At 41.4% G+C, this 12,261-nt stretch overlaps 1 protein-coding gene across 1 annotated transcript; it reads left to right on the forward strand.

The window, feature by feature from the left end:
- The first annotated feature begins 8,532 nt into the window (after window positions 1–8,532).
- Fabp9 (fatty acid binding protein 9) lies at window positions 8,533–11,943 on the forward strand. The gene is made up of 4 exons (XM_038347115.1): window positions 8,533–8,605; window positions 10,857–11,029; window positions 11,627–11,728; window positions 11,893–11,943. The coding sequence occupies exons 1-4, from the start codon at window positions 8,533–8,535 to the stop codon at window positions 11,941–11,943; spliced, it is 399 nt and encodes a 132-aa protein (XP_038203043.1).
- Window positions 11,944–12,261: the final 318 nt, after the last annotated feature.

Genomic DNA, 12,261 nt, shown 5'->3' on the forward strand with positions numbered 1-12,261 from the left:
ACTTGGTTGGATGTATTGTTTTTAAAAAGATGATTTCCCACTAATTAGCAAGCAACTAATTTTCCCTGAAGCTGGATGTTATTGAATATGGTTGTGTTGATTAAATAAAACCTTTTTAGATTTAGAAAGTGGTGCAATAATATTTTTATTGTGTGTCTAATTTTATTGTGTATCTACACATAATTCAGTGAAGAAAATAGAAAAGCTGCATTATTATTTTGGTTCTGATAAAAGTAATAAGATCTATCATAATATTGCATGGTAGAAAAGTCAGTGTCCATGAAATGTCCCAGATAAGAGAAATTATATAGGAACCAAGACTGAGTATTGTGCCCTGCTTTAACATACCTAAGTTAGAAGCTATCTGTCCAAGACCGGGGTAATTTTAAACACAGCGCAATTATCCATATCCATGTGATTCAAGCATGCACATTCATATCTGCCCTGTCCCGGGGCATTGTGATTCAGCAGTGCTGTAGAAAAGCACTTTGGTCTCCACGTGTGTGTGTGTGTGTGTGTGTGCGTGTGCGTGTGCGTGTGTGTGTGTGTATGTGCGTGTGCGTGCATGCGTGTGTGTATGTGTGCATGCGTGTGTGTGTGCGTGCGTGCGTGTGTGTGTGTGTGTGTGTGTGTGTGTGTGTGTGTGTGTATGTGTGTGTGTAATAAAGGAGAGAGAGAAAGAGGTTCTTATTACGTAGCCCAGACTGGTCTTGAACTGCGGTTTTCCTGCCTCAGCCTCTGATGTTCTGCAGTTATAGGTATGGCCCAGCATGCTCAGCTGCTCTGAAATTCCCAGTCTAAAACAGGAGATCCAGTCAGTCTTTCATTACTTTAACAAAACTTTGAGGCTGTCTGCTTTAAAAAGAATAAATTGCCAGGTGGTGTTGACATACGCCATTAATACCAGCACTCCAGAGACAGAGGCAGGAGAATCTCTGAGTTTGAGGCCAGCCTGGTCTACAAAGGGAGTTCCAGGACAGCCAGGACTATTACACAGAAAAACACTGTCTCAAAAAACCAAAAAAAAAAAAAAAGTTTCCTTAGCTGAAGGCTGAAAGGTCAAGCTTGTGCAGCCCCGAGAGTCGGCTCTGACTGAACGGTAGGTGTTATCATGGGAAATGATAAGGGAGAGGGGCATCTCCCCAATACACAGCAGGGAGGAACCATTCTTGTCATGAACAACAACTTGTTCTAGCAGGACCCACTAATCTCATGAGAGGAATTTCCACACACATTCTCACCCACACTGACCTAACAACCTTTCAGTAAGCCCAACCCTTTGATGCTCCCAGTATCTTAACACACCATGCTGGGCATGCAGCTTCCAGTACTAAAACCTTCAGGGAACAAAACACATCCAGTCATAGCAACACGCTGTGCCTAGCAGTTGTACAGAAGCCATGCCAGGCATCCCATAATGTTCATGCTAGGCAAGTATGACATCCTCGTTCATATCAAATATGCAATAATGTTCAGTGGATTCAAACATTTATGCTTATTATCATCAGCCTTTTTACTCAAATGCAAACCTCTGTGGGGTCACTATATCTAAAACATCTGTGCACACACAGGCGTAACAGCAGTGAGGTCTGAAATGTATGCACATACACACATGCAATAGCAGGGAAGCTTAAAACTAGTGTTCATACAAATATAACGGGTTTGAGACACTCTTGTACACACAAAGACAACCCTTGGGTTTCTCAGGAAGTGTATGTGTGCAGATGTGTGCATGTACTTATGTGTGTTGCATGCATGAAGCACCTCTACATTGAGGTTTTGCACATATAGAGTAAAACTTCTAAATCACAAGGTTTATATTCTAACAAGACAAAACTCCATTTGAGCGCATAGTTCAGGGATAGTGAGGGATATGCTGAGTGACACGGCAGATGCAAGAAAGCAAGTGTAGCATCTTCCTTCTGTCTCATCTGCAGATGTTAAAGGAAAGTCATCCTGGGGTGTGGAACGGAGGTTATTTAGGGTAAGGCAGAAGTGTGGATTGAACCAGAGCCCACCATATAAATATCTTCAAGTATCATACTACCTCACACTGACCTCATCCAATATGTATAATTAATACATGTTAACAAAAACTGAGAAGTATTAAATCTATACTCTGTTGTCATTGTGATGTCTTCTTTAGAACATACTTTCAAAGCTGTTCATTTTCTGCCCACCCATTGTATGCATAACACCCTGGTTTAGAGGGACCACAGAAGACATTAGGTTCCTTGTCAAAGAATATTTTTAAATCAAAAAATAGTGAGGCCCACAATTTGGGTTCACTAGAACTGTGTAGGGTTGTTTAGAATAGTCTTAATAAATATTGACAAACCTGTAGTGATTTTATTTGTATTTTAATAAATAAAGCTTGCCTGAAGATCAGAGAGTAAAACAGCCCCACTGGTCAATCTTACAGACCAGGTAGTAACAACACACACCTTTAATCCCAGTAGCCACACTAGTTTGCCATAGAAACTGGGCAATGGTAATGCACACCTTTAATCCCAGCCCTAAACAGGAATATAAGATGGAAGTAGACAGCTTTCAGACATAGTCTCAGGCTGAGGATATTTGAGAGCAGGATGGGCATTTCAAATTGAGGTAGAGGTAAGAGCCAGGGGCTGGCTGTTTTTCTTTTCTGACCTTCAGGTTGAACCCCAATATCTGTCTCTGAGTTTTTATTAAACACGCTACACAAATCAGTATTTATTCATTAAGTATAATAATCACCGGTTTGCCAGTATTTGTTAAGAACAAACGCTGGTGTCCGGCCCTTTGCATGATGTACATCTCTGATCACCAGAATGATCTGATGGGAGGAGTCGTTGTTTCCATGGAGACGTGGAAGCTGAGGCTCAGAGCACTAAGACAAAGGGGGAATGGGTGTAGGATTCTGCAGTTCAGCAGTTATCCTGGCAGGAAGTAGGTCTGGAGGCCATGTGTGGTACCAGAACCCGATGAGTCAGAGTTCCAGGGGATAAATTCAGTCCTTGCAATGTTTGAGAAGGCACAATGGAAAACACATGATAACTAAGGTTAATATTGGTTGGTTTCAGCTCTTAACACAGCAGCAGAACAATTAATGTATAATCCATGCGTGTTAATAAACATTGTGCGTTCTGATGTTGATATCCCTGGTTAGATGCCCTCTTTACAGTCCACAGCCATTCGTCTTCTGGGTCTCTGCTCTACAACTAACACCTTGATGGAGAGAGGTCAGAGAAACGAGCCAGGCACTGCTCTTCAGGCCATGGGAGTCCGATGGGCCCAAGTCTCTGGAGCACACATCCTCAAAGAGCTAAGATGAGCCATAGTATTTTGGTTTGAAAATACTGTGAACTTATTTATTTTTCTTTTTTAAATACTTATTCTCCCTCCCTCCCTCCCTCCCTCCCTCTTCCCCCCTCTCTCCCCCTCTCTCTCTCTCTCTCTCTCTCTCTCTCTCTCTCTCTCTCTCTCTCTCTCTCTGTGTGTGTATGTGTGTGTGTGTGTGAACATTCTTACTGAAGCACATATACCACAGTGTGTGTGTAGGTCAGAGAACAACTTGCAGTTCTCATTTTCATCATGTGGGCCCCAGGGATCGAACTCTGGTCGTAATGTTTGGGAAACAATCGCCTTTACCCACTTAGACATTTCTCAGCCCCTGGAAGTGTGTTTGGATTTATGCTTGCAGCTGATGACTACAGAAGTCGTACACAGAGGCCAGCAGTCACACACACACACACACACACACACACACACACACACACACAGAGAGAGAGAGAGAGACCTCACTTTTGTAGCCCTGTCTTAGACTGAAGGAATCCAAGGTATTAAAAGTTCCTTTAAATGCAGGATGTTTATGTGGCCAGCTCTTCTCCATTCCATCTTTCTGTTCTCCCCTTTCAGGAACCAGTCCTTAAGACTAAGACATTCAAAAGAAATCTTCTGGAAGAATGAAACTGGGGGGACACAGTAAAGGATTAAAAAAACTTAAAACATTAATAACCTTAGCTGGGCCATGGTGGCACATGCCTTTAATCCCAGCACTTGGGATGCAGAGGCAGGCGGATCTCTGTGAGTTCGAGGCCAGCCTGGTCTACAAGAGCTAGTTCCAGGACAGGCTCCAAAGCTACAGAGAAACCCTGTCTCGAAAACAAAAACCAACCCCCCCCCCCAAAAAAAAACAAGAACAACAAGAACAACAAGAACAACAAAAAAACACCAAAAAACCCTCCAAAAAAAACCTAGAGCTCAGATAAGACCTGAGGCAACTGTTAATCTTACTTCTCAGGTTGGTCTCTAGCAAAAATAATCGAAATGAAACAAATCAAGAAAAATGCCAACAAATCCTAGGGAACAAAGGAGAAAAACATTTTGTTATCAGAGCCATAAAGCAAAGGTTTGATTCTGGCCAAGTCTCGACAGTGGCACTGGCCATACAAGCCAGAAATCAGACAGAAAACTAATTATGGCAAGGCAGTTAACGAATTTGATCATTATGGCTACATGGATAAAGGCAGGGGACACTGAGCATATCAACCCACCCCAGGAGTATGGATCTGAGCCTCAGCTGTAAACAGAGAAGAAACTGAGGGAGGGCAAGCATTGTATGTAACCAACGCTCTTAGTCAAGGTTCTCACTGACTGATAATTGTCTTAGTCCTGGTTCTGCAAGGTGGCTTCAGTGAGGTCTTCATCGGTAGAGAGGACAGTCTAATGACCCCTATGATTGCCTCTGTTTATGGAAAAGCCTTGCCTTTCATCATTATCCAATTGATTCTAATTAGGAGTGATCTTGTCCTATGGAGATCTATCTGAAAGGAAATACTGTTCTTAGAACCCAAAGTTATTTTAAGCTTATAACTGTAGGCAAAGTTTTCCTGTCCTAGGAGCTGCATCCAAATTACCACACAGAGACTTAATATTAATTGTAAATGCTTTGCCAATAGCTCAGGCATATTACTAACTTGATCTTACATTTTAAGTTAACCAATATTCCTCTTATATGCTCTTCAATCAATGTGGTACCTTTATTAGCATGGCATGCTCATCTCCTGGCAACTCTTCTGACTCTGCCTTTCTTTAGCCTGTCATTCTCAGTTTGACTTTCCTGCCTGACTTTATCCTCTTCAGCTATTGGCCAGTCGGCTTTTTTTTATTAATCCAATCCTAGTGACATATATTTACATAATGTACAGAAGGATTATTTCACAGCATAGAACAATGGCTGGACAATTCTAGACACTTCTAGACACTGGAGATGGACATTATGAAAATTTACAGCTGACTATCACTGCAAACCTTGACAGACATTAAAATTTTAATACATCTATGTGTAGAGTTGAATAGGAATCTAACCCAAAGTAAAGAAGGTAAATAAACACAAAGGCAGAGAGGCCAAGTGTCAGCGTTAAGTCACTGATTGGACATCTATTAGACACAACTGAAGAGTCCGCATTTTCTAAGATCTTACTGCAACCTGATTACCATAGTTAGTACAATACTAGATTTGAATATCCAGTTTCCAACATCAACCACAATAAAAATCCCAGGACTTGCAAGGAAATGGAAAAAGTCTACTCAAAGACTGAAGATGCTTTTTTAGCTATAAGCCACTGCAAAAATAATTTTAAGTCTTAGCAGACATTTTAGATTTCTGATTCCTGAACCATGCTGAAGCTTTGGAATCTACTGAAGTTATTAAATGCATTTTGCATTATGAGACAGCCATGAGCTTTTGGAAATCAGGGACAAAAGTTTTGATTTGACTTTTAAATGTCCTCCAGAGGCTCATGTTTTGAATGTTTGCTTCGCAGATTTTTGAGAGGCTGTGTAATTTCAGAAAGCACATTCTGACTGGCAGAAACAGGAAACTGGGTATGGCTCAGTTTACCTAACTTCCAAGTTCTTGCCATGTATTATTTGCTTCCTGGTCAACTGATATGTGATAAGCCACTGCTATGGATGCCTACCATTGTGAGCTTACCAGGCTGATCCCACTCTCCTACCCCCCGTAGACTAAACTTTCTGTGATTGAAAGCCCAAATAAACCACTCCTTGCTTAAGTTGTGTCTGTGTGGAATTGTGGCCCTAACAATGCAAACTAAGTACCACTCCATCCAGGGAGGACCAGAGCGAAACACCATGTTCTCACGTTCTTTAGTTCCTGCTGACACTAATCGGAAGTGCTAGTTAAAAAGAAGAGAGAGCTGTTTATCTCTTCTGTCACCCATTCATAAATCCTTCACTTAGCGTGTGCAATGCCGCTTATAGCAGGCACTGTCTTAGGAATGTAGAAAGTAGTGTCTCTCTTGATTCACTTTTACAGTCGCCTGATGCCCGACAGAAATGCAATGTTATAAGCTGCATCCTCTAGTACACTTCATTCTAAGATCTAAATGTATGCTACAATAGGTACTGAATAGCTCTGAACCAGATTGTCACATGCTGGAGTTGGGTCGCTGACAGTGGGTGGACATGTTCATGAAATCACCTGCCCAGCATACAAGTAATTGACTGGATCCACATGAACCATTTAATGAAGTTATTTACAAAGATGTGTCAATAGTAAAAGGCTTAACGACCAAGTGACAAATCTCAGGCACAAGACTGATAATTGACAATGACACTTGTATAACAGATTGGTCGTTGCTCTGTTTTTGATCTGGTTTTTTGCTGTTTGTATCACGATGGGTGCAGCAGTGTAATATCACAGAAGAAATCAAAGAGCAAGACTCGAGGCCGTTCTCCCACACACACACACACTCCCTCCCATGAGTAGGGAACCCTACAGGAGGTAGAATTTGACTTTCCCTTTTGTTCTACGGGCCAACTGAATTCTAAAAGGGACCACAGGATTCAATTCTGAGTCAACCTCAGAATAACGAGGACAGTTGCTCACCACTCCCTGGTCAATATGCACAGATGTATGCTCTCTGCCCTTCCAGTCGAGGGAGAATGGTTGGAAACAATGAGACAGGCCCGGCAGCTCGCTCTGTATCTAAACACTGAATCTGAGCACACTGTCTCCCTTTAAGGCCCTTATTGTCAGCATGATCTCTCCTGACCCACTCTAGTGCTCTTGTTCCAGCCTCTGCTCTCTGCAGACAGCTCAGTAACTCTTCAAGTCATAGCAACATAACATTCCCCACTTCTTTATATCTTCTCTTCAAAAGCCGTTCTGTCTCCCACCTAAGTTATCATTGTTCCCCTGTGCTCAAACAGCAATATCTTGTTTGCTTTGCATGAAAAGAGATGGCTTTACAAACAAAGATGAATATACATTTCTCAGAGTCAAAGGGCTATTTGACATAGCACAGATAAAAATATCGATACTCATTTTCTGGTCCCTGGCCACCTAGATTTCCAGTTCTCTGATGCAGTTAAAGGGCTGAGCAGTAACATCAATCTACTCAATCAAATGTTTGACTTGGGTCTCTGACCTACTTCAGCTGCTTGGAGAGCAGAACACGATACAAGAAGGAATTACATAGATGTTTGATTCACCTGTGTCCTTTTTTACTTTTTAGAATATAGATGTCAGACATAACCCTACCCCCCCAAAAAAATTTCCCATAATTTACCTGCACCATCTAAAATGGCATCTTTTAATATAAAAATGAGTTTGCAAACTAGCCATGATGAAGCATGTCTGTAATCATTCCTAGACATTGGAAGACTGGGGCAGGAGGATTGTTAATTTGAGGCCAGCCTGGGGATACATAGGAAGATCCTGTCTCAGAAAGAGAGATAGACAGGGGGGAGAGAGAGGCAGACAGAGAGAGAGAGAGAGAGAGAGAGAGAGAGAGAGAGAGAGAGAGACTCTGATGTCATTAAATCACTCCTTTCTAAGGCTTAAATCACAAAGCTCTGCTCAACAATAATTGGCATCTTCTTTGTTCTTTGTGGTCCTCAGCTATCCTTGATTGACAACAGTGATACTGTTAATAACACCTTAGACCTCACTCCAAGCAACTGTAGGCGTGTTAAGTTACATTAACAATATCAATGCATCAACCCTGCAAGCAAAGGAAGGGAGGATGTTCTTCTAATGAAGGAGAGGCTTGGACACTATGACTTGCACAAACAAACAAACAAAAAAACCAGCTGAGGCAGACCAAGCAAAGATGTCCTTGTTTAGGGTGGGAAAACATGGAGTCAGTGTTCGTCAGACATTTGTCGGCTGTTCCCTCGGGGTAAGTCAGCATTAGTGTTGAGAGATTGGTCTCCATCGACAGTTGTCTCCATTTGGCAGGAAAGATCTATCGGGTGACTCCTGGGTGTAAATCTCTTTGCTAGAGTTAAAAGGGGTTGACCTGAATTAAGTTTTGCTGGTTAGGTGTCTGTCTTTTAATCTGAAGGTAAATACAATGAGTCAAAGGCTGCTGCCTGGAATCTCAGGCTCCTGGCATCCCATTGGTCACTTCAGGAAGGCCACGTGATGAAGATGTTCTTTAAAATAAGCTGCTGGAGGCATAAGGGTGCCCACATTGCCTTGACTTCGGGTTGTGAGTGCCTCATCTTCCTAGAAAGCTTCCCATGATGATTGAGCCCTTCTTGGGAACCTGGAAGCTGGTCTCCAGCGAAAACTTCGAGGATTACATGAGAGAACTGGGTGAGAGACACCATCATGGAATTCAGGGATTTGAGACAAGAGATTTTGGTGTTGGGGCTGGCTTTGTGCCTTACAATAACATTTTCTATGATTTTCTTTTTTGTGACTATAGGTTACACTCATATGAGATATTTAAAATTCCATTTATTATTATTTATTTTTCTTATAATAAATAATTAGCATTTAATAATTCCTACTAGCTCTCTCAGTTTATAGTCCATATGTGTCCCAGCCAGGCTCCGGTATGAAGTCATCATGCAGATCTCCGGGCAGAGTGTCTCTTTAGCTGGCTCATTTCATTGAGCAGCTTTCATTCAACCCCAAACTGTTGCAAAATAATCATTGTAATATGTCTATAGATTGAATTTGTTTGGGGTTTACCTTAGTTATAAATTTAGAAGTGTTGTAGCAACAAATAACATTGAGAGTCTGTTTTTCTCGAGTGTTCATGCATGTGTGAGTGATATTCAACACATGATTTTGAAGGTTTTCTTTTTGAGAGGAGAAATAGAACAGTTTTTCCTTACTGGATGACTGTCTCACATACTCTGCCTTTCAGAGTGGGGGCCTGCCTGATCTTTGTCTCTACTTCAAGCTCTGTAGTCAAACATCAGCTATAATGAGTTGTGTCTCTCACAACTACACCTTTCTGTGAATTCTGGAAGAACAACAGTCAATTCATTTTTCACAATTAATAGCAACCTCTTTTATAAATAAGCCATATAGAAAGCAGAAGATTTCTTTACATTTTGCATTTTGCCTACAATGGCCAATGGATATTTACCATTATTAATAACATATGTACTCTTTCTAAGCACCCAAACAACAATGCTTTATCCCCTCAATAAGTTAACATGCTTAAAATATAATACCTGTTCATCTTCCATAGACAGTATTAACTTCTCCGAAGTAATAAAGAAATTCCCCTACCTCTTCATGGGCTTATAGACATATTTGTTTTGTATAAAAATTTGAAGGCAAATAAGAAACTTGGAAATGGATATGGCAGTGGATAACTATAATCCCAGCTGTCACAGGCTATAACAGGAAGACAGAAGGTCCAAGGCCAGTCTGATGACATAGAAAGTCCTGTATGGAAACAAAATATAATATATATCTAATATAGTATCTAATATACTAAATATGGGTTATATGTAATATTATATAACTACATTTGTCTATATTTGTATATCCATATTTCTGTATTTACACATGCATCTATTTATACATAAATATAAATATAAGAATAGAGAGATATAGGAGAGTAATGGGTGGGAACTTGGGCTTATACCAGAATAACCCTTGTATTGACTTGGAGCTGGGTTAAGTCTGGAACAAGGAGGGAGAGCAACTGAGGTCTTACTCTGTTCTGTGACCCTTCTAAGACCTCTCATGTTCTCTTCCAATGCAAGCGTGAGGAGGGTTCGAGGTATTCTCAGCTTACTATGAAGAAAGCTGTAGAGTGTCGAGGTGGAAGCCCAGGCTTTGGCCACCTTCTCACAGCCAACACATATGTTCTCCCACACTGAGGCACACATCAATAGTCTGAACACACATCTGTTCTCCTACACTGAGGCACACATCAATAGTCTGAACACACATCTGTTCTACACCGAGGCACACATCAATAGTCTGAACACACATCTGTTCTACACCGAGGCACACATCAATAGTCTGAATGGACAGTAGATCTCAATATGTGTTCAGAGGGATGAGTCAGTTCCTGTATGCCTACTGCAAAAGTCATATTTAACAATGTAAAGTCCACCATCCGAGCAGCAGGGCCAGGATTTGCGCCACGTCCTTCCCACACCATCTTTGCAAGTTTCCCCAAGGTAAAACACAAGCATTTGCTCCCCTAAAAGCCATCCAGCAAACATACATTTCATATTAAGCACTAATGTTTGAGAAAATGAGTTTAGCATTTCAAGATGGCAGAATGGCTTAGCAGAACCATGGAAGGACCTGGCTTAATCTAGAGGCCAGTGACAACATCAAATAAGACACTGTGGTGGGAAATGGTGACACATATCTACAAGTCCAGGACTCAAAGCAAGAGACAGGAAGATCTTGAGCTGAAGGCCAGCCTGGGCTATGTAATGAGACTCAATTTCAAAAGAAATAAGGCTGTACACCAGTCGAGATTTCAGTGAGGGAGCATGCATTCTTTAAGAGCGGGTGTTCACTATGGTGGTTGTACATCTTCCCGAATGTGTGAATCTTTCTTTGTCTATCTTTCTTTGTCTCTCAGGAGTGGATTTTGCAGCCCGGAATGTGGCAGGTTTAGTAAAGCCAACTGTTAATATTAGTCTCAATGGGGAAAAGGTTAGCATCCAAACAGAAAGCTCTTTCCAGAACACGGAGATCTCCTTCAAGCTGGGGGAACAGTTTGATGAAACCACTGCAGACAGTCGGCAAGTGAAGGTGAGTTGGAGTTAAATCTTCCTGTGCTCAACTGTTGTGGAAACAGGTGGTTGGTAGGGTTCATTCAACAGACTGACTTATTGCTAAGTCTGGTTGGGCTGGTTTGAATCTGTGCATGCAAAAAGTCAATCCTTTGCTAATTATTCAGACAGCTTAATGGAGTAAAATGCTCCTATTAGTCTTTCTGTTGCTGTGGCTTGAGATAAGGTCTTATTATATAGCCTAAGCTGGACTGCAACTTAGTATTCTCCTGTTCCTGGCCCTTGAGTGCTAGGGTTACAGATGTGTAGCACTTTGTGTGGTAATCTGTATTCACTTCTCCTCTTTCCCCACTTGTTTGTTATTGTATGAAAGGTCATATAGACTAGAACAATTATTAAGATCAAAAGGTCAAATAGCTTATGGATTTTAGTCTATGAGAACATGAATTTACTTGTCTCTTGAGACTTCTACATTGACTGTATTAAATCATAACAGGAACCAAGGTAAGCATTATGAGGAACAGAATTTCAGACGTGAAGTTAAACTGTAGATGTCTAGTGCTGTGATAGGTGGAAAGTAGTGAGCAACTCCTAATCACTTTCTCTGCATTTATAGAGCATCGTAACATTAGAAGGTGGGTCAATGATCCAGGTCCAAAAATGGCTCGGCAAAGAGACAACAATCAAAAGAAAAATCGTGGAGGGAAAAATGGTAGTGGTGAGTGTTGCCCAAGTTTACATTTTTACATGCTGTATTGAATGCATGTCAATCAAGCTACTTAACCTCCTTCATAGCCTGAACTGAGGGCTTGGTCTGTGGAAAGAGGAAAGGTTGGGTCTGACCTGTCAGCAGTCACCTCTAACACATCTCTCTGCTTTTAGGAGTGCACCATGAACAACGTTGTCTGCACCAGGACCTATGAAAAAGCATGAAGGAAGAGATGACACCAGCAAGGACTTGGCCACTGCAGAAAACTTGCTGTTGAAGAAAATCAGCCTCAGGGACAGTGACTTCAAAATATTTTCAGGATAAATTTTGCCCAATAAAAGCACTAACTGAAGTGTAGTTTTTCAACTGTTTGATAATGAAGGTTATGGATGGCGTGAGTTTCTTTTTTGTTGCTGTGTAGAACACTCTAACAGAAAGCCACATAGAGTGGGAAGGGCTGACATTAGCTCATGGTTCCAGTGGGGATACTGTTCTTTGTCTCAGCAGGAAAGGCATGGTAGCAGAGGTGTGAAGTGAAAAGG

The sequence above is a fragment of the Arvicola amphibius genome, chromosome 11 (genome assembly GCF_903992535.2).
Source record: "Arvicola amphibius chromosome 11, mArvAmp1.2, whole genome shotgun sequence".
NCBI classification, from domain to species: Eukaryota; Metazoa; Chordata; class Mammalia; order Rodentia; family Cricetidae; genus Arvicola; species Arvicola amphibius.